The sequence below is a fragment of the Labeo rohita genome, chromosome 19 (assembly GCF_022985175.1).
Source record: "Labeo rohita strain BAU-BD-2019 chromosome 19, IGBB_LRoh.1.0, whole genome shotgun sequence".
Lineage (NCBI taxonomy): Eukaryota > Metazoa > Chordata > Actinopteri > Cypriniformes > Cyprinidae > Labeo > Labeo rohita.
The window spans coordinates 20,719,096-20,740,417 of record NC_066887.1 but is presented as its reverse complement, the minus strand read 5'-3'; the positions used below and the strand labels follow the sequence as shown (position 1 = coordinate 20,740,417).

General features: G+C 37.6%; 1 protein-coding gene across 1 annotated transcript in view; it reads left to right on the top strand.

Annotated features, from left to right (window-relative positions):
* The first annotated feature begins 15,507 nt into the window (after nt 1–15,507).
* The window catches only part of ext1b (exostosin glycosyltransferase 1b), a 100,109-nt gene continuing 94,294 nt past the window's right edge, over nt 15,508–21,322 (top strand). The window contains exon 1 of the mRNA XM_051136285.1: nt 15,508–17,368. Within this exon, the coding sequence (XP_050992242.1) occupies nt 16,428–17,368 (941 nt within the window). The 5' untranslated portion in view covers nt 15,508–16,427. The remainder of the gene's footprint in view (nt 17,369–21,322) is intronic.

The following is a 21,322-nucleotide window of genomic DNA, read 5'->3' as shown; positions in this document are numbered from 1 at the left end:
CTTCCTTCCTCGGAGGCTGGAACAAACGACGTTTCACATTTTATTCCCATCAGCCCTCTGGGTTTGGGTTCATAACAAAGGGAGTTGAATGTCAGATTCGACAGTCCTCAAACTGTGAAAAAACAATCCGGACCTGGAGCTATGCTTTTCTTTCCAGCTCATTCAAAAAAGTTGAGCTCCATATATCATGGACGCGACCGTTTGCTGACCTGCGTCTTCGCAGTCAGGAGCTGTCATCCTTATGAAGAATTTCTTCGGTGTTCCTGAGCAAACCTGTCTACAGACAGCATCTATATTTCTCAGAGGAGGAAAAAAACCTGTTGTTTTTCTCACTCATCCTCCAACAGTGGCAGTCTGCGTTTACATGCTGTCTGTTCCTACGGTGCCAACCGGGCCTGATGCTGATAAATCATGCCCAGTGTGTGTGTTTTTATCATGTCTATGAGTGTGTGTTTAAGCACACTGCATCATGCCCTCCCAGACCACAGTGTTTACATAAAGCACAGCTAAAAGGTCAGAAATTCCTGGTTTTCCAGGGCATGAGGAATACCTGAGGCGCAAGATTTATGAGGCAAAGCTATGCAAAGGCAAAGCAGCTAGAGTTGGAGGCTGAACTGTCTGGAACATGTATATAGTTTGTATCTGCAGTATGCATTTGTGCTTCCACATGCATATCTGTCTGTTTAGGGTAAAAATATTGATTTCCCAACCAGTATAAAGTTGATAATTCACAATGTTTCTTTAAACAATCTGACACATCCAGCATCCAGCGCAACCAATATATATCGATATATGAACAAATGACTCTCAGTATTCACCCTCATGTCGTTCCAAACCCATAAGACCTTTGTTCATCTTCAGGACTCAAATTAAGATATTTTTGATGCAGTCCGAGAGGTTTCTGGCCCTGCATAGACAGTAACGCAACTGACACGTTCAAGACCCAGAAAGGTAGTAAAGACATTGTTAAAATAGTCCATGTGACATCAGTGGTTCAACCATAATGTTACGAAGCTACTGTCCATGTGTAAAAACAGTCAAAATAATGGCTTTATTCAACAATTTCTTCTCTTCCATGTCGGTCTTCGAAGCATGTTTAGAAGAGTATCATGATGCAAAAACTTTTGATTTCATCAAAAAATATTTTAATTTGTGTTTGAAAGATGAACGAAGATCTTACAGTTTTGGAACGGCATGAGGGTGAGTAATTAATGACAGAACTTTCATTTTTGAGTGAACAAACCATTTAAGTGATCAAATATTTGAGTAAAAATAAATGAATGAATAAATAAATAAAGCGTGTTATTTCAGTCTAAATGACTTAACAATATTCATTTTTCAGTGTTTTGGTTTTTTATATTCTTGCATAGGAGCTTATAACTAAAGTAGTTGTGAGTTTATGTTTTTATTTAAATTTTAGACCAGAAATGCTATATAAAATGTGCTTTTGTTTTTGATTTTGTTAATACATCTGTTAAATAAATAGCAATTTGTCCCTGTTGTTAATTATTAGGGGAGATACTGTAGGCAAAAACACTGTTTTTTCATGCACCTGTCAAGTTTGAGATTTTGGGCTTTTTGGTTTTTCACAAAGTGTTTTTTCAGACAAGTGGAAAGAAAACATCCAAAAGACACCTTTAAGTGTTTCTTTTATAGCACTTTGTATCAATAGATTTCAATTACAATAAATATTCTCAAAATTAGTTTTTTCTCCTACACTGAGCCATAAATCTCCACTTCAGTAGCACTTACACACATCACACTTTACTTTTTTAATGCTGTCTATATCCTTTTACAGAGGGATTTGTTCTTGTTTAATTTGCTTGATAATATACAACATTTTATTCCCCCAAAAATTGTGAAAATAAATTGTTTTCACTCTGTTCTAAATATTTTCTGAATTATAGAGTGACAAAAATTAGATACCCAAAATTCCCTCTGTAAAAACTTTTACAGACTCTGACATTGTTTATCTATTATTTTTAAATAAATATTGCATATTTAAACCTACCATTTTAGAAAACTTGTAATACAGTTTTTTTGGAATTATCAATGTATGGCGATAACTATTAGTTAATTTATTTTTTAACTTATTTTAATTTTTTTAACCTATTCATCTGCAGTGTCTCGCCTTAAACGACTAAGTAATTCTGTGTGTGATTTACAGCATAAGCTGGGAGAAAATGTATTTAATATGCAAAAAAAAAAATGGACATTATAAACGAAATAGGTCCAAATGAATCATAAAATGATGAGCTTGTGAATCATAAAGGAATCAGGAAATCTTACAGAGACCCAGCTCTAGTCTGCTCTGTCAATAAAAGCCACACGTCCAACAAAGAGCACCGGAAACAACAGATGCCAAAACACTCCCATATTCCTTTTGTTTTGTTTTGAGCTAAGTGCTTTTAGCAAGAGGCCTTATGTAAGTTTAATGGTTTTAGCAGAGGGCCGTTGGTGTTTATTGCAGTGTATTAATGTAAAGAGCAGATAGTCTTGTCAGCTTGCCCACAGTCCGATCTCTTCTCAAGGAGCCAGCTTTCCTTCACACTGCCAGAGACAGACTGAGCGTGTATATTTGACGGACGCTCAATGGAAAAAGTGACTAAATGTGGCGAGGGAGGTTGATCTGGTTGACAGCTCTCGAGTTAACTTTGTTGTAAAATCTATAATTTGCTTCGGTAATGCATCGGTGATGAAAGGCTCCATGGCATATCATAGAGAATAGTCAGTGTTAGTGTAATTGGCATGCTCGCCTCGGGCACACTGTCACTGCCTCACAGTGTAGAGCTGAAATATTAAAGTGACAAGAGAAAGTCGCTTTTACACAGGGACTGCACAGGCAGTTCATCAAAAGATAGCTTTTAACCCTTCACCACACCCACCAAAGTGTTTTTCACACATGTGTGTATTCACAATGCAAACCAAACTGCTTTTCCAGTGTTAAAAAAAGAAATAGCAACAACCTCAAAATGCAAAAATCCATTCTGTCTAACCCCAAGTCTTTATAATATTCTGGTCCGTACATATGGTTCCAGTCCGTTTGAGATGCTGTTACGTCAGTGACACTCTGTTGGATGCTTGCTTGCATTATATTATTGCAGTGAACTAATTACAGCACAGTATCTCTCTGGAACGAAGAGCCTGAAGCCGCACCAATCAAATTCTCTAAGTCTGTCTTTGAGCACAGCAGTTGCTTAAACCAGGTGGCATCTGAGACCGAACCACAGTCATAATCTTGCTCTGTTCAAATGAAAAAACAGCAGTAGGTATGATGTGATCTGCATAATTGAAGCAGTAGTTCATACAAAAATGAAAAGTCTGACATCATTCACCACATGCTTTCACGTCATTCCAAATCTGTATGTTTTTCTTTAGTGGAACACAAACGATGTGATATTTGTTTATTTTTTAAGAAAATACTGTGTATTCTTTTAATAATAAAGAAAAGGAAGGATTATTATGGGTGGTTCCTCTTCCACTGAAATTTTCTTACCTATATCTTTTAGCACATTAATGAGTCAAGTAGTGATGTCTAATTCATTCCCGAAAGAATCTTTGGAGTTGGATTGTTTCAATGAGTCAGATAATTTGATTCTCAAAACCGGTCTGAATGATTCGTCCATGAATCAGACCAATCTGGTTTTCAAGTTAAACTCGCTGACTCAATGATCAGCCATTGTGGTTTGCAGCTTACTTGAGTGGATGATTTTCAGTGAATAATGACTTCCACTTCAATCTGTTTATCACAAAAAAACGATGACTTTAGAAGACCTGGAATGAAGCGCATATGTAGTATTTACCACTTAAAATCCCCTGTGTCCACTCATTTAATTATATTTAAATGGTCCATGGAGGAAAAAAGTACATACAGGTTTGGAATGACATGAATTTAAAGATTCGAATTTAAAATTATGGTGTGAACTACACTTTTAAAGGTAAACTATGCTTTTAAACCCCAAAAATGATGAGCAGATTTAATTTTATGATCAAATCACATACATAGAGTGTATCAAATGTGACCCTGGACCACAAAACCAGTCTTAAGTAGCATAGGTATATTTGTAGCAATAGCCAACAATATACTGTATGGGTCAAAATTATAGATTTTTCGTTTATGCCAAAAATTATTAGGATATTAAGTAAAGATCATGTTCCATGAAGATGCTTTGTAAATTTCCTATCGTAAGTATATCAAAACGCAATTTCTGATTAGTAATATGCATGGCTAAGAACTTTATTTGATCAACTTTAAAGGCGATTTTCTCAATATTTAGATTTTTTTTGATTCCAGATTTCCAATATTGTCCTATCCTAACAAACAACACATCAATGAAAAGCTTATTTATAAATCTCAATTTTTAAAAATTGACTCCTATGACTGGTTTTGTGATCCAGGGTCACAAGTATGAAAAACACAAAAGCTTAAACATGTCACACATATATATTTGAGTATCCGTTTACTATCTTTGATGCGGTCTACATGTATATGTGTTGATCATTGTTTATATGTGAATAAAAGCCTTAATTAAAATTGTTCATATAAAGTGGTCATATCTGTAAACTCGTTTGAAACTGCTCAATTCCCTGGTGAAAAAAACTGCATATGCTGGTAGGTATGTTTTGATGCTGGGATGCTGGTTTAAGCCGGTCCTTTGCTGGTTTTTGCTAGTCCTTTGCTGGTTTATGCTGGTCATGTTGCTGGTCAAGGAACAGCACCAACCAGCAAAGGACCAGCTTAAACCAGCACCAAAACATACCTAACCAGCATCCCAGCATCAAAACATACCTACCAGAATATGCTGTTTTTTTCACCAGGGTTCATATGGATTAGTTTTAAGATGCCTTCATGACCTTTTTGGATTCAAAGTATAAGTTGCATGGACGTTCAGTGAAGAAATAGAAGCCAGTCTGGTTTAAATAAAATATCTTAATTTTTTGTTGCAAGATGAACAAGATTAGCAAAAGTTTTCAAGAGTGTTTGCACAACGCGTCATCAATCGGCCATATTGGCACACTGAACATAAACAATGCCACTGAACTGAACGAAACTAGCATATTTTGCTTATTACTGCTGCTGAAAATGATCAATTATTATCATGTTTTGGGCTGTACTAATCGGTCGGACAGGGAAAAACATTTGGAGTACTATAGACAGCCAAAAGTTATAACAAATCAAGAAGAGTGCAAAAAACCGAGGAACAAAAAGCGTTTGTGGTTGACCAAACTGTACTGGGATTTCCAAGGCAAGAATCTTGACAACATTCATTTTTATTCTTATTTTCGGTCATGTAGGTGAAATATTAGGCTAATATCTTAATTAATACTGCTTGTATGTATCTTTACCACCTATTAACTTTAGTTTGTCAAAATATTGCACCCTTTCCTGCTTACTAATTCCTTCTCTATATGATTTAGCAGCTTTAATACCTTTTTTTCATGGTTTAGACAGCATAAATTAGAAAAACAACATATTCAGTAGAACATTAACCGTGCAGTCCATGCGGTTGTTTACATTTGAAAATTGCCAATATGGTCGCGCATCCGGGTAACTGACCAAAACGTGACGTAAATGCAAACCTTGTATTGGTTCAGAACAAGGGTGAGTAAATGATGACAGAATATTTTTATCTTTGGGTGAACTATCCCTTTATGTCAGTTTGAAGGAAAACTGAAGTAAAACACAAACAATCTTTTTCAATTTTTTTTTTTATCATTATAGGTAGATGTGTACATACACTGCCAACACACATTAATGTTTGAACAACATGTAAAAGTGAACTTAGCATCTGATGACCCCTTTAAATCCGACTTATTCTCAGACTCAAACTGTGTTGTAGGTTTCATGATAATGGAGATGGAATGTGAACGCACAATTTACACAGTTGAAAGAGAAAAAAGTTGGACTATGACAGCTTGTAGTGTTACATATCATCGTGGCTTATGAGAAAAGAACACAACACTGCAGACAACAGGTAAATGCCGTTACCGCTTTTTTCTATGTTTGTGGAGTAAATATGTTTACATGGCTTTTTTAAAATGCAGCGTAGGCAGTATTTTGTATGCGTTTGGCCAGTAAGCGTACACTTACGTCACTGGTAGTTCCTATAGAACTGTTTTAGACCCTACTCTGAAGTAGGAGCTAATTTAGTTCCCCCAAATGGAGTTCCTACACCCTTAAAAATAAAGGTGCTTTAAAAGGTTCTTCACAGTGATGCCATAGAAGAACCATTTTTTGTCTCCAAAAAGAACCATTCAGCCAGAGGTTCTTTAAGGAACTACCTCTTTCTTACCTTTTTATAATCTGAAGAACCTTCTTTTACCACAAAGAACCTTTTGTGAAACAGATGGTAAAGGTTCTTTATGGAACCATTTAGACAAAAAAGGTTCTTCTACACTGTAAAAAATAGAAAACACAATTTGTTGAGTCAACTTAAAATAATTTGTTACCCTGCTGCCTTAAAATGTTAAGTTCAGTCAACTAAAATAAGTTTAGTAAACTTGAAATGTTAAGTTGTACTTAAGTTAAGTTGATATTTGTGTTTGCTAAACTTAACAGATGGGTAAGTAACCCAGCTGCCTTAAAATTTTAAGTTGATTTAACTCAAATATCTAAGTTGTCACTTAGTATAATTTAACATTTCAAGTTGAATAAACTTTTTTTGAGTTGACTGAATTTATAATTTTAAGGCAGCCAGGTTACAAATTATTTTAAGTTAACTCAACAAATTGTTTTTTACAGTGTATGGCATTGTGAAGCACCTTTATTTTTAAGAGTGTAGAACTAAAACCGTTCCTAGTTTCTGTATTGCGAATACGCCAAAAGCAGGTACTTCTGCCGATAGTTCTAGGAACTATGAAAAGGTTACTCCAGTGTGAAAGCCCCATGATGTTTCGCCTAGCCGTCCTTACAAAGGTTTTTCACCACATAGACAGCTGTGCTCAAGGTAAGCATTTGAACTGTTAATAGCCTAGATTAATGCAGAGGTAAGTCTGGAGTGATGTTTGGTTTGGAGTTGTGTGGTGATGTGTGACACGGAGGACATTTTGAACAGTGCTTTGTCTGGGTCTGTTGGCCGCAGTTCTTGCTGTTTGTGTTAAAAGGCGACATGATGAAGCATACATAATTAACCCGCACTGTCAGATCTCATGAGTTGTCTTACATGTCCACACTTGTCAGTTTTGTTTTTTTTATGTATGTGTCATATTGTTTCTCAGTCACAGGGAACTTCTCTGTTTGCCTTTTGTTGACTGAAAATGCCAGTGATTTCTGTTTTGTTTTGATCTGTCAAATTATATGACTCCCTGAGATCACAAACATCTGTTGCTGTATAATAAACATAAAAGAGAATATTTTGAAAGGTTCTTATCATGAGGAATACAAGAGTTTGATGTGCACAACTGTTCAAAACTTTGGGGTCGACAGGATGTAATCATACTGCAAAATATATTTTAAAATGTAATTTTATTCACCCTAAACAATATAAATGTCTTTACGTTCTTGCTTAATGAAAGTATTCATGTCTTTAAAAAAATCTCAAACCAATAGTAGTGTACTAGTTTGAAAACCATTCTCCCAGTCTAGAAAAACTGATTTTAATGAAAATTGAATGAATACATTAACACATGACTGCCCACATTCTGTGTTCTGTGTTTAGAAACTTGCTTTGCTCAGTAATGGTGAAGTAATGAGGAAAAAGTGTGACAGATATTATTGTGCTGCCGGTTACCCAGCATGCCCTGTGGCTGGGTGAGATCTAACCAGGTTTGGGCGTAAATGCTCACAAAGACTTTAGAGTTTTGTGAAACAAATTTGATTGGTTAAATATGCAGAATAAAATGTGATATCTATCGTTGTTTAGATATCATACATAGACACCTATGTTGGCTATTGCTTTTTCTTAGGCCATACAGTGTTTGGCAATGTTTTGTTGTTAAAGATGTCTCAAATCATATCATTTTTACTTAAAGGAGAAGTCCACTTCCAGAACAAAAAATTACAGATAATGTACTCCCCGCCTTGTTATCCAAGATGTTCATGTCTTTCTTTCTTCAGCCGTAAAGAAATTGTTTTTTGAGGGAAACATTTTAGGATTTTTCTCCATATAATGGACTGATATGGTGCCCCGATTTTGAACTTCCAAAATTCAGTTTAAATGCGGCTTCAAACATCCCAAATTTGTTTGTTAACAATCCCAAACTGAGGAAGAAGGTTCTTATCTAGTGAAACAATTGGTTATTTTAATAAAAATACACTTTAAATGCTTGTCTTGTCTTGCTCTCCATGAACTCTGTGTATTCTGGTTCAAGACAGGGTATGTCAAACAACTCCGATCGTATTTTCTATCTCAACTTCAAAAATCATTTAAAAATCATCCTACATCACTGCAGAAGTACTGACCCAGTCTTTGCAAAGTGAACATGCAAAGAAGATACACCCTTAACAAAAAAGGTAAAACAGCGATATAGGGCGATTTTGAAGTTAAGGGAGAACATGAGATGGGAGTTTTTAGACATACCCTAACTATCATGAACCGGGAAAAAACAGTTCAGGCAGAGTGAGACAAGACGAGTGTTTGACATTAAAAAGTATAGAAATTGTTTTATTTTTATGAAAATAAGCGATCGTTTCGCTAGATAAGACCCTTATTCCTCGACTGGTATCATTTACAACCACATTTGGGATCATTTGAAGCCGCATTTAAACTGCATTTTGGAAGTTCAAAATCGGGGAACCATATCAGTCCATTAAATGGAGAAAAATCCTGAAATGTTTCCATCAAAAAACATAATTTCTTTACTGAAGAAAGAAAGACATGAACATCTTGGATGACAATGGGTGAGTACATTATCTGGCAATTTTTGTTCTGGAATTCTATCATTAATTACTCACCCTCAACTACTCATCCTTGGAACACAAATTAAGTCATTATTTTTGTTTTATTTGCACACAAAAAGTATTCTCATAACTTCATAAAATGACTGTTGAACCACTGATGTCACATGGACTATTTTAACAATGGGCCATAGTAACACTTAATTATGACTGTGTTTTGGGGGGGAAAACTGGAACATTATAAGAGGTATAAAATGATTAAAAAAAATAAGACATGATCCTTTAAAAAAAATAAGTATGTCACTGGGGGAACAGTTGCGTCAATTTACCAAAAGTCAAAGTATGTCATGTTCAAATGGTGTCACTCATAATATCAAGTGACAATATCAGTTCAAGCCCTGCAATGTTAACCCTTCCAACTATATTACACACTAACAGCTAATATTCAACTATAATGTTACAACAAATGTATTCAAGACACCTAAAGCGCAGCTGGAATCAAATCAGTATCACAGAAAGTTAACTTTTCAAATTTTGAGTGCTGTAGTGTAGAAGCTGCTCTACAAAAAAAAACAGACACAAAAATTCTGTGAGTGTCTCTTTAAGTGGAAGAATTCCCCTCATGTTGCTAACAGAATAAATAGGAATAAACTGATGGCTTTGTTGTGCTCTGTATCCACCCTAAACACTCTGTTCCCTTGACTCACTCCGAGATGGAAGATTTTATGACATTCCAATCATCTCAGTTTTGAACTGTGTGCACTAAACCATAAGGAATCAAAAATTCCCAAATATAAACTGCTCTCACATATTTATCCCGACAGAACTAGATAATGTGCAGAAAGGGGTGAGCCAAAAGTGTGTGTGTGTCAGTGCATGCACAGGAAGATCTGAGGATCCCTCACTGACAGGGCATCCATCCAGATAACTTTTCCTGTTCTGTGGCTGGGAACCCTGATGACTGGGAGAGAAAACAAAAGGAAGTTCAAAGGGGGTGAGGAAAGCCTGCTCTGATCTCAGCCTGAGGAGGTAATGCATTAACATTCTCACTGCAGGTCATCAAAGACAGTGTAAATGTGTGTGTGTGTGTGAGTGTGTGAGGGCAGAGTGTGCTAAAATCATTCATATGTTTCGTTCTTTGCCCCGGCAAAATCACAGGTTTAACACAACATAAACTTTATTTTCAAACATTTGAAGTTCAAGTTGTTGGGAATGCATGAGGAAAATTGTACAGTTTTGGTTCTGTGACTGCTCACCAAGTCTTTCACAACTGTAATTATCTTTTTATGTTTTTGAAGTTCACTTAAAGGTGAAGTGTGTAATTTTTGTTGATGTTAAAATATTTCCACCAGAGCCTGCATAATATGCAGAGACAACTGTAAATAAACCATTAGTAGGTTATTTCCCTGTAAAGAAACATTGTGGCTCTGGTGCTATGAAAATGTTGTTCTGTTTGAGCACCTTAAAGGAATAGCTCACATATAATTCCAAATTCAGTCATTATTTACTCACCCTTACTCGCTTTTCTGTCCAGTCCAGAGTTATTTATTTTGGGTTTTATATCCATTGTATGGAATATTTTAGTAATCCTGTAATCCTTGAAGCTGGTCACTATTCCCTGCCATTATATGGACTGAACAGGCCATTTTTTTCTTTTTTTGTGGTCCTAGAACCAGGACCATAACCACCATAGACACTGAGCACATTAATATTGAATGGCGATTAAACTGACTTGGAACCGCTTGTGCATTATATATATATTCAGTGTATATACGGTGGTATGTGAAAATTTGGGAACCCCTTGCAGAATCTGTGTAAATGTGAATAAATTTAATAAAATAAGAGAGATCATACAAAATGCATGTGATTTTTTATTTAGTACTGTCCTGAGTAAAAATGTTTTACGTAAAAGATGTTTACATATAGTCCACAAGACAAAAAAATAGCTGAAATTATTAAAATAACCCTCTTGGTTCTTAATACTGTGTGTGGTTACTACTGGATGATCTACAACTGTTTTTTTGTTTTGTTTTGTTTTGTGATAGTTGTTCATGAGTCCCTTGTTTATTCTGAACAGTTAAACTGAGCACTGTTCTTCAGAAAAATCCTCCAGGTCCTGCAGATTCTTTGGTTTTCCAGCATCTTTTGCATTTTTGAACCCTTTCCAGCAGTGAATGTGTAATTTTGAGATCCATCTTTCACACTGAGGACAACTGAGAGACTCAAACACAACTATTAAAATAGGTTCAAATGTTCACTGATGCTCCAGAAGGAAACACAATGCATTAAGTGCTGGGGGGTGAAAACGTTTTGAATTTGAAGATCAAGATAAATTGTGCTTAATTTGTCTTCCAGGAAACATGCAAGTATCTTCTATTGCTTCCGAAGGGCAGTACTAAATGGAAAAAATGATATTTCAACAAAATAAGAAAAATTTGGACATCTTCACCCTGTTCAAAAGTTTGCACCCCCAGCTCTTAATGCATTGTGTGTCCTTTTGGAGCATCAGTGAATTAACCTTTTTTAATAGTTGCGTGAGAAACTACCATCAGTGTGAAACGATGGATCTCAAAATCATAGAGTCACTGCTGGAAAGGATTCAAATATGCAAAAGAAGCTGGAAAACTGAAGAATCTGTAGGATTTTTTCCTGAAGAACAGTGCTGTTTAACTGTTCCGAACAAACAAGGGACTTTTTGTTTTGATCACAAAACAAAAACATTGTAGATCATCCAGGCAACCACACAGTATTAACCAAAGGTTCCCAAACTTTTGAAGGGGGTTAATTTAATAATTTCAGCTATTTTTTGTTTTGTTTTTTTTGTTTTTTGTTTTTTGTCTTGTGGACTACAGTAGTCAACATTTGAAGTGGTTAAAAAAAGGTTAATCAAAGTTGTCCTAAGATGAGAATGGGTATTGTTTTGATTTTAGGACAACTTTGATAAAAGGTTTTGATTCATTTCAAATGTTGACTACTGTATATGTAAACATCTTTTATGTAAGATATCTTACTCAGGACACGACTAAACATAAAATAACATGCATTTTGTATGATCTCTCTTATTTTGTTAAAATTATTCACATTTACACAGATTCTGGGTCAAAACTATCGATTGAAGACAAAAATCATTAGGACATTAAGCAAAGATCATGTCCCATGAAGATATTTTGTACATTTCCTACCTTAAATATATATAAACTTAATTTTTGATTAGTAATATGCATTGCTAAGAACTTCATTTGGACAACTTTAAAGGCTATTTTTTCAATATTTTAATTTTTTTGCACCTTCAGATTCCAGATTTTCAAATAGTCGTAATCTGGCAAATATTGTCCTATCCTAACAAACCATACATCAATGAAAAGCTTATTTATTTGGCTTTCAGATGATGTATAAATCTCAATTTCAAAAAATTGAAATGACTGAAAATTATGACTGGTTTTGTGGTTCCGGGTCAAATACAGTTGGTCCCCCTTAATATTCAAGACATGGTTAGGGCCTTGCCAACAACAACATCAGACTGAGTAAACAATGACTGAATTTTAATTTTTCATAGCAACATTGACTCTGCAGGACTGTCTGTTTGCCCGACTGATGTCAGAATGGGCAAATGGTTGGGGAAAACCAGTGTAAAAAAACGATCTTTAATTTCATAGTTTTAGTTCAACTATATAATAATTGAAATTATTGAGGCCATGAACCTGCATGCATTATAATTAAACACAATGTTTTTAAAAAGTAGCTTTGTTTATGATGTTGTTTAATTAATGGTAATTTTTCATGACTCATTTTAAAAGCTGAAGTAGCGCTGTCCTTCTGGGCATCACTCTTTCTCTGCTTTCGCTTTCTCTCTCTCTCTCTCTTTTAATCATCTGAGTTGAAAACAGAGCCAAATGTGAAGGATCCTCTGCTGGAGTTCAGCTAAGAAACTCTCATTTCAGCACCGCAATCTAACCCAATTCTCCAGTCCAAATCTGTACGGAATAAATTGCCAGAGAATACAAATGAAGGAGTTCAGAAGTCAAGAACTTGGCTTTTTTTAATGAGGACAAAAACCTATCAACACATCTAACCTGTTCTGCTTCATTTACTGCCTTGCTCTCCCTGGAGTCACTCGAGTTCTTTTTTTCTTGTGATTTGACTCTCTCTCCTTTTCCTCTTGGGTTTAGTTTCTGCTGCTCTCCCCTCCTACATCTTCCAACATTTAAACCTTAACATTGCCAAGAGCGAACTCCGTTCCAGTACGGAAAGGTCATTTTAAATAAATAAAGCAACGAGGAGGTATCTAGCCATCCCACACTCACACTCATGCTTTAAGACGCTGTGTGCCAGTTTTGTTTTTGTTTTTTTTATTTTTTTTTTTTCTCCTAAAGATTCATTTGCCTGGAGGGCACCGGAGAGAGTTAAACAAGAGGAGCAGGACTTCAGAATCCACACCTACTCAATGGCTATGTCTGTGTTAGTCACGGAGCGCTGCTTGATTCTTTAAATGTTGTCGGCTCCTCAGCGCTCTAGCTCTCGCTGTGGGGAGAGAACAGGATCTTAACATATTAACATCCCCTGGAAGCATAGCCATGGCATTGCAGTTAAACAGCTGTGCTTGTTTGGTTTTGGGGAGATAAAAAATACAATAGAGTGTACAAGCATGAACAATGTGAAAGACATCAACAATACACAGCCATGAGACATCAAACTGAAACATATAGACTCATGCTGCTTCTCTATGCTTTTACAAGACAATGGCATATTCTATTTTTAATTGTGGAACTAAAATGTATTTAAAAATGATTTAATGTTTTCAGTTCACTATGTTCTCAATGTTCTGTGGCTAAAGAAACATTTCCCAGCACAGTCTGAGTTATTGATTTTTTTCCTCACTCTCATGATTTATATCTATCCTCCTAGAAAGGCATTAATCTTTCAGTACAGTTGATGTTGGCTTCGTTATGTATTTGGATTTGCATTCCATATCCCTTTAACTAGGTGTTCCTTTTGTGGTCTTACAACATTCACCTGTGTAGTGTCTCCATATCACTGTGCCCAGCCCTACCCAGAGTACTCAGGGAATGCAGTGTGTTACATCATCTCAAGCAGCTTTATCAGATCTTGGAACAGTGGAGGGTAGAGGACTCTCAAAGGGTGTTTTGTCTTTCCCAGGGCTTAGAACTCTCTGAACTCACGGCTTACCCCATCCAGACACGGGTATTTGTTTACAGCGGCCCAAATTTGGGGCTTTTTATCACAAGCTGGGAGAGGCTTTGGGAAGAGGAAGTGCTATAGAACTGGGCTTCTTATCTTCAGATAGATACAAAAGCAAATCCCTTGGGTAATCCAGCTCTCTTATTTCAATTAGTGGTTAAATAAACAACAAATAAATACTTTGTCGAGCAATAGCGATAGCTACAAAAAGGGACTAGCTGTCGGTGATTAATGATCAATAGTTATTGTTTAATAATTAATCATCATATCTAAGTCATTATAATAGCACTTTAGACAGTATCAAAAGATTTTCCAAGATATCCAAACTGTTAAAAAACACATTTGTGACCCTGGACCACAAAACATAAGGGTTGGTTTTTTGAAACCGAGATGTATAAATCATCTGAAAGCTGAATAAATACGCTTCCCATTGATGTATGGTTTGTTAAGATAGGGCAATATTTAAAAATCTGGAATCTGAGTGTGCAAAATAAGTTGCCTTTAAAGTCGTCCAAATTAAGTTCTTAGCAATGCATATTACTAAGCAAAAATTAAGTTTTGATATATTTACAGTAGAAAATTTACAAAATGTCTTCATGGAACATAGTCTTTACTTGATATCCTAATGATTTTTGGCATAAAAGAAAAATTGATCATTTTGACCCATCCAATGTATTTTTGGCTATTGTTACAAATATGCCTGTGCTACTTAAGTCTGGTTTTGTGGTTCAGGGTTGCGTTTCATTTAACCAGGAACAGTGCGAAGTACAGCACCATCATATCAACAGGCACAAAGAGTTATGATTATTTATTACCTTACTGGTTGATCTATTACTTTCTGTTTATACATAGCGTGTATTGTAATATGTTCATGTAATAATTCATTTCCACTATTCTGTCTGTATTCTATTTTATTTATTTATTTACCTGGCACATTTTTTAATGTTCCCATTCATTTCACATTCTACATTTAGTTATATTTATTTGGCCTATTGACTATTTCAGACACTTTAGAAATATTGCCATCATATTTTTGTTTTGACTCTTACAACATCATCACCATTATAATAACAGTAACAAATAAAATAAATAATAAATTCAAAAGTATTATTATATTATTTTTATTTTAAGAGAAAAATATAAGAAAATCCCACCCCTCCCACCGCCTTTCAATACAGCCTAATTTATATAAAAGTTTCAATTCCATTTAAATAAGTGTCTATCCGTGCTTTGTAAGAACGAATCTTGCTCTGTCGTAACTATGTTATTATAGAGCAAAATTATTCAGTGAAAGCTGAGTTAAAAGAAAACATCTACATTAAAAAGTTTGTCAATTTTTAATGTGTGGTGGTTAGAGTGGTTAGAAGTCCATCCACATTCAGTGAGACGCTCGGCACTGGGAATGAATGGGTGTTGTAGATGCCCCGCCCCATCCGGTTCCTCTGGCCAATGAAAACGCACGATGCACCATGATGGGACGTCACGCACACTGGCGTCGTGTCGGGATTGGAATGTAACAGAGTAACAATCGGAACAACTGAGCAATAGGTGATTGGGCTCGCGGATCAAGGAACTCCGCTGATTTTATTTGTTAAGGAAACCTCCTGTGAAACGCGCACACTGTCCTCGTGTTTTCGCCAAAAAGGGAAACGCCGCTTTCCAGAGCCGGTGTCCCGATGAAGAGGAAATCCACTTCTTGCGTGTGTGAAGGTCCATGGAGAGCGCAGGAATAAGAGAAATGCAGGGATTCGTAAGGTTACCGTCGTTCCGGTGAACTGCCCCGTCTATTTTATTGTTTCGGAGCTGAATGGAGTTACTCTGCGAGCGGCGGGCTTTAGTTTAGTCTGGACGTGAGGTTCAGAAACGCCACAGCATCGGAGAGAAACCTCGGTCGTTGTATTATTAACGACTTTCCATCTTTTCCAGTGGGACCCGCTGCTCTCCAAAGACAAACTCCATGAGTCAGTGCCGCCGCAACTCTCCAGTGCGAGTCGGACCGTGCGACGCATTTATCTAGCGAGTGTCCGGTCAACAAACGCTGCGTTTTTATCACTCCGCCGGGGGAAAACTAAGTGAGCGAGTGCGCATACCTGATTGTGTGTTTATAATGATCTTAACAGGTACGGTTACTGTTACGGCTGCCCTGTGAAATGTTGCCACCAGACAGACGAGGGAGAGCGAGGAGCCCGATGTAAAATCGCCCACATGCGCTGGATCAATCGCTTGCTGTTCGGTGATCGGAATCTGAAGAGGGAAGACGTGAGTTGTAAATCCTCGCAGGCTGGAAGATGGCGGAGCAGTACTATAGCTGGAGGAGGTGGTGGTGTTGAGAGACAAACTTCCAACCGCTCGAGATTTATTTGCAAACACCGCGATCTGGCCTTCAGGACACATGCAGGCCAAAAAACGATATCTGATCTCGCTCTTGACTGGCGCCTTTCTAGTTCTGCTCTTTTACTTTGGAGGAGGGGTCCCGGGTCCGGCGGCCACGGGGTCTAGGAGCCGGCATGGATATAATCGTCCCGAGCAGCCGTGGCCACACTTCTCGGATCCCTTACAACACTTAAGCCCGTGGGACCATTCGGACACGGAGGAATATAACGTGCACATATCGCCCAGGCAGAAGAGAGACGTTAACTCGAGCGTTTACAAGGGCAAGAGGTGCCGCATGCAATCATGCTTCGATTTCTCCTTATGCCAGAGGAACGGATTCAAAGTGTACGTGTACCCGCAGCAGAAGGGCGAGAAGATCTCGGAAAGTTACCAGAACATTTTATCCACCATCGAGGGCTCTAGGTTTTACACTTCTGACCCCGGTCAAGCGTGCCTGTTCGTCCTGAGCTTGGACACTCTTGACCGCGACCAGTTATCGCCACAGTACGTGCACAATCTCAAAACCAAGGTGCAGAGCTTGCCTCTGTGGAACAATGGTAGAAATCACCTCATATTTAATTTGTATTCGGGCACATGGCCTGACTACACGGAAGACTTGGGCTTTGACATCGGTCAGGCTATGCTGGCCAAAGCCAGCATCAGCACGGAGAACTTCAGACCCAACTTTGACGTATCCATCCCCTTGTTCTCCAAGGAGCACCCAAGGACCGGTGGGGACAGGGGGTACTTGAAATACAACACCATTCCACCTTTTAGAAAGTATATGTTGGTATTTAAGGGGAAACGCTATTTGACCGGCATCGGCTCGGACACGAGGAATGCCTTATATCACGTTCATAACGCGGAGGATGTAGTTCTCCTCACCACCTGCAAACACGGCAAAGACTGGCAGAAACACAAGGACGCGCGATGTGACAAGGACAACGCCGAGTATGACAAGTAAGTTCTCAAACTTCTGTTTTTCACATGTGTTGGCAAATTGTGGTCCTTCCTAAACAATACTATCGCAGCTATAATTGTTCACCACATCTCCGGTAAGTCTTTCTGCTGGGAAGTTAGCTTTAAACACTTATATGTGACCCTGGACCAGAAAACCAGTCTTAAGTAGCACGGGTATATTTGAAGCAATAGCAAAAATACATGGCATGGGTCAAAATGATCAATTTTTCTTTTATGCCCAAAATCATTAGGATATTAAGTAAAGATAGTGTTTCATGAAGATATTTTGTACATTTCCAAAAATGAATTTTTGATTATATGCTGTGCTAAGAACTTAGACAACTTTAAAGGTGATATTTCTAAAATTTTTATTTTATTTTATTTTTTTGCACCCTCAGATTCCAGATTTTTAAATGGTTGTATCTCAGCCAAATATTGCCAACATATCCTAACACACCATACATCAATGGAATGCCTATTTATTCACTTTTCAGATAATGTGTAAATCAAAATTTCAGAAAATTTACCCTTATGGTTTTGTGGTCCAGGGTCACATAAGGAATATGCATGAGGTCAAAAACACTGATTAGATGAATAGGCTAAATGGCATTCTGTATTCCTCCAATTAATGGTACTGTTCTTGGTTTCTAATTATTTTACCTGTGAAGCTGTCACCATGTATGTCTAATCTAATTGTCTTAAACATAATTTCATCCTCCTTCGACGTCATTGTTCATTTTTGACTGTTTCCTTTAATGGGAAAGTGTCTGCAACTTTACAACGGACATGAATATTTAATTAGGTAAACACAGGCACTTGATTGGTTGTCTGTTGCTAAACAACTCAATGTGACATTCTAGTACCGCATCGCCTCACACTCCATTGGCACCATAATTTGAGATTCGCAACCCAAATGCGGTGTAAACCCCGTTTCAAAATTACAAATGTGAAACCTTGCTTAACCCAGAGTAGTACGTGGCCTTAACCTGAGGTTATAGAAGAACATTCACACACGATAAAGCATTGTCAAAAGCTTGTGATATTTTGGAAAACTGGTTACCATGGTAAAGTTCAGTCTGGGAAAGTTGTATTCAGGTGACTTTACAATGAAAATGGGGTCAGAGTTTACTTCGTTGTTTATGTTTACAGTCTAATTATGTAAATACTAAGTATGTACTTGATGTTTAAACGTTTTGTGGAGTTTCATAATTATACTTTCTTACTGTTGTGATTATAATTACATAGAATATGAGTTAGACACTGTAATGTAAACCACTTCAAAGATGTTTTGTAATGCGTCACGCGGTCCAATTCACCCAGCAATGTGCCATTTTTATGCGAGCTGTTTCAGTGAGTTGTGTCATCTTGAATATTTTTGTAGCAGTGCTTCATGTGCCATGGAGACCAGCAGGGCTCCCTGGTTATGTGTTTTTACACCAGATTGCGAAACACTTTTATTGCTTTAAAAAGCCATTGACATGACACACACATTTTCAGGTACAGTAGTGCACTATAATCCTTTCTCTTTTTATATCCTAACTCAATTGCGCTGATTTTAAAACGCCTCCACCATGGGAATTTCACCCTAATCTCAGATATTATAGCAACCCAATCTGGATATGTTTGGACACGTCTCGTACACTCGAAATATAACACTCTCTCAACAGAGAGAATGAGCATATGACCTTGCATAATTAGAAAGCTGACCCGGTGTAAATAAACCGTGATTGGAATCTTTTTTTGTCCTGAAATGTTAACACGCTCACAAGTAGATCCGTCACGCTAGCCGGTAGCCCTGCCGGTCTTTATACAAGCTTGATTTCTGATTAAACAGATAGAAGTTAATCAATAATCCACTCTAAACTTCCCTGATCCGTTGGCTGTTTTCTAAAAGTGAATGGATTACATAGTCAAGCACCCTGAATCACAATCCGCTCGAATTCACTGATAATTTCACTGTACATTGTGAGAGTAATTACCTGGCGCATATCACTTCAAAACAGCCTGAGTGCTCATTAATGGGATTTTAGACTCAGCACCTAGAGGTAGTCAGCGCTCTTCCTGCTGCTCTAGCCCACTCCTGGTTAGTCATGGCTCTAATGTTGGTCGGTGTGCAGATATTTTTGGCATCTTTCTCCCTCCCATGATGCTGCTGAGGTGCTTCTCAGCAGGATGTGGTGCTGTTAATTGGGGTGTAAGTGTGTGTGCGTGTGTGTGCGTGTGTGTGTAAGGCAGAACAGCTGTTTGGAACATGAGCGAGCTGAGCCATGCAAAAATGACCCAGCTGACAAGGGTCTGCAAAATTATTATTATTTTTTTTCCTGCTTGGTAGGTCGGCGTGTGACGACGTTTCTTTGGCAATCTCAGGTTACTTTGATAATACCTCTGCTTCCATATTAATTACCCAAAAGGATTTGAGCTTTTTTGCAGATTTACCTTCTCTGCATGATTTTCCAGCTTTCGAAATGACTTGCATCTGAATGGCTTCAGGCACCGGTGGTCTGACAGTGAGCCTGCCAGACTTGTAGCTGAGACTTGGCCCTGAGATTGAAATTCCTCCATGCCACGGTTTGGAATTTACCAAGCTGGAATAACTCCGCAGTGCCAAGCGTTATTAAACAATAGATTCATTCAGTACTGTGTCACAAAGCACAGCACTGGTCACTGCCCCAGCTGGAAGAGTGGAGGAAATCCAATCTGCCTCAATGTGATTTGTGGAAGTTGTCACATTGATCTGATACAGATGAAGGAAATGATTTCAAATCTTTCTGCTGCAAATGATATTCAGTCTGGTATAAGACTCTAAAACCTTTTTTTTGGTCCTATTAAATTGTATAAATCTTGTTTCCTGGAAAATGAGTCACTGCATAGATATAGAAGGGTAATATTTGCAATGTCAACATTTTTTTTTTTTTCCCCTCACAGTATCTGTAATAACTCTGTGTTTTTTCCTTCTTTAATACCTAACCAGATTTTTCAGACTATTAACTGTTCTGTGAGCTCACCAGGCCACTCAAGGACAGTGCAAGGACCAAATTTAAAATCCTGCTCATAGCCGCTTTAATCATTCCAAGAACACATTGGGGGGAAAAAAGAAAACAAACTAGTTTCCCCACCTTTAGTTGATGAATGGCTTTAGTGCTATGAATGCTGGTGTTATACTTGTATTTATACGTAAGTAGGCTAAAATTGCATTAATTCCTTGAAAGGTCTGTAGCGAATACCGTAGTTTAATTTCTTTAATATGAGGCACTCCTCTCTGCTCTTTCCCACTGTTTCTGTTATTTGTTTGTGTTGTCACATTAATAAATCATGAATTTTTCATGATCCCACCTCAGTCAGATAAAGTAGTGGCCCGAGCTTGTGTGACAAATGCTAATGTGAGGTAATTAGCCCGAATAGAGTTCTGCTTAATTACTGTTGGTTGATTATATATTTCTGTGCATAATGTGCTCGGGCTAAGGCTGGCTTTATCTGATCACAGCACTGGATAAATTGCATGTTCAAGCGAGGAGGTAATTTGTGTGTGTGTGTTTAGTTTGAAGCGTTTCCTTCATAGATGAGCTTTGAAGATTTTTGCAGTAATTTAATAATCGTTTTGATCATTAAAAGATAATTGAAATGTTGACCAGGTTGATTGTCCCAGGTTTCTCGGGTGGTCATCACCACCACCCCCCCTGTTTTGTCCATCCCCGTCTGGGAGCTCCGTCCCCCGACTCATTGACCCACTTTCAGTGGGATTACCGCAGGAATGCTCCCTCCGGCCACAGAAAAAGACCACCAGGCGGATTCGGAAACGACCGTTGCAGTCTAAACTGGTGTAAGTCAATTATTACTAAGGGTAACTACAACCAACTCTGGGGGGAAAAAGCTAGCGTGCTTTGAAGTTAAATTCTGGATGTTAAAAGCGTGTACAAGCCATAGCAATAGAACTGGCAGTAATTGAAAAAACAA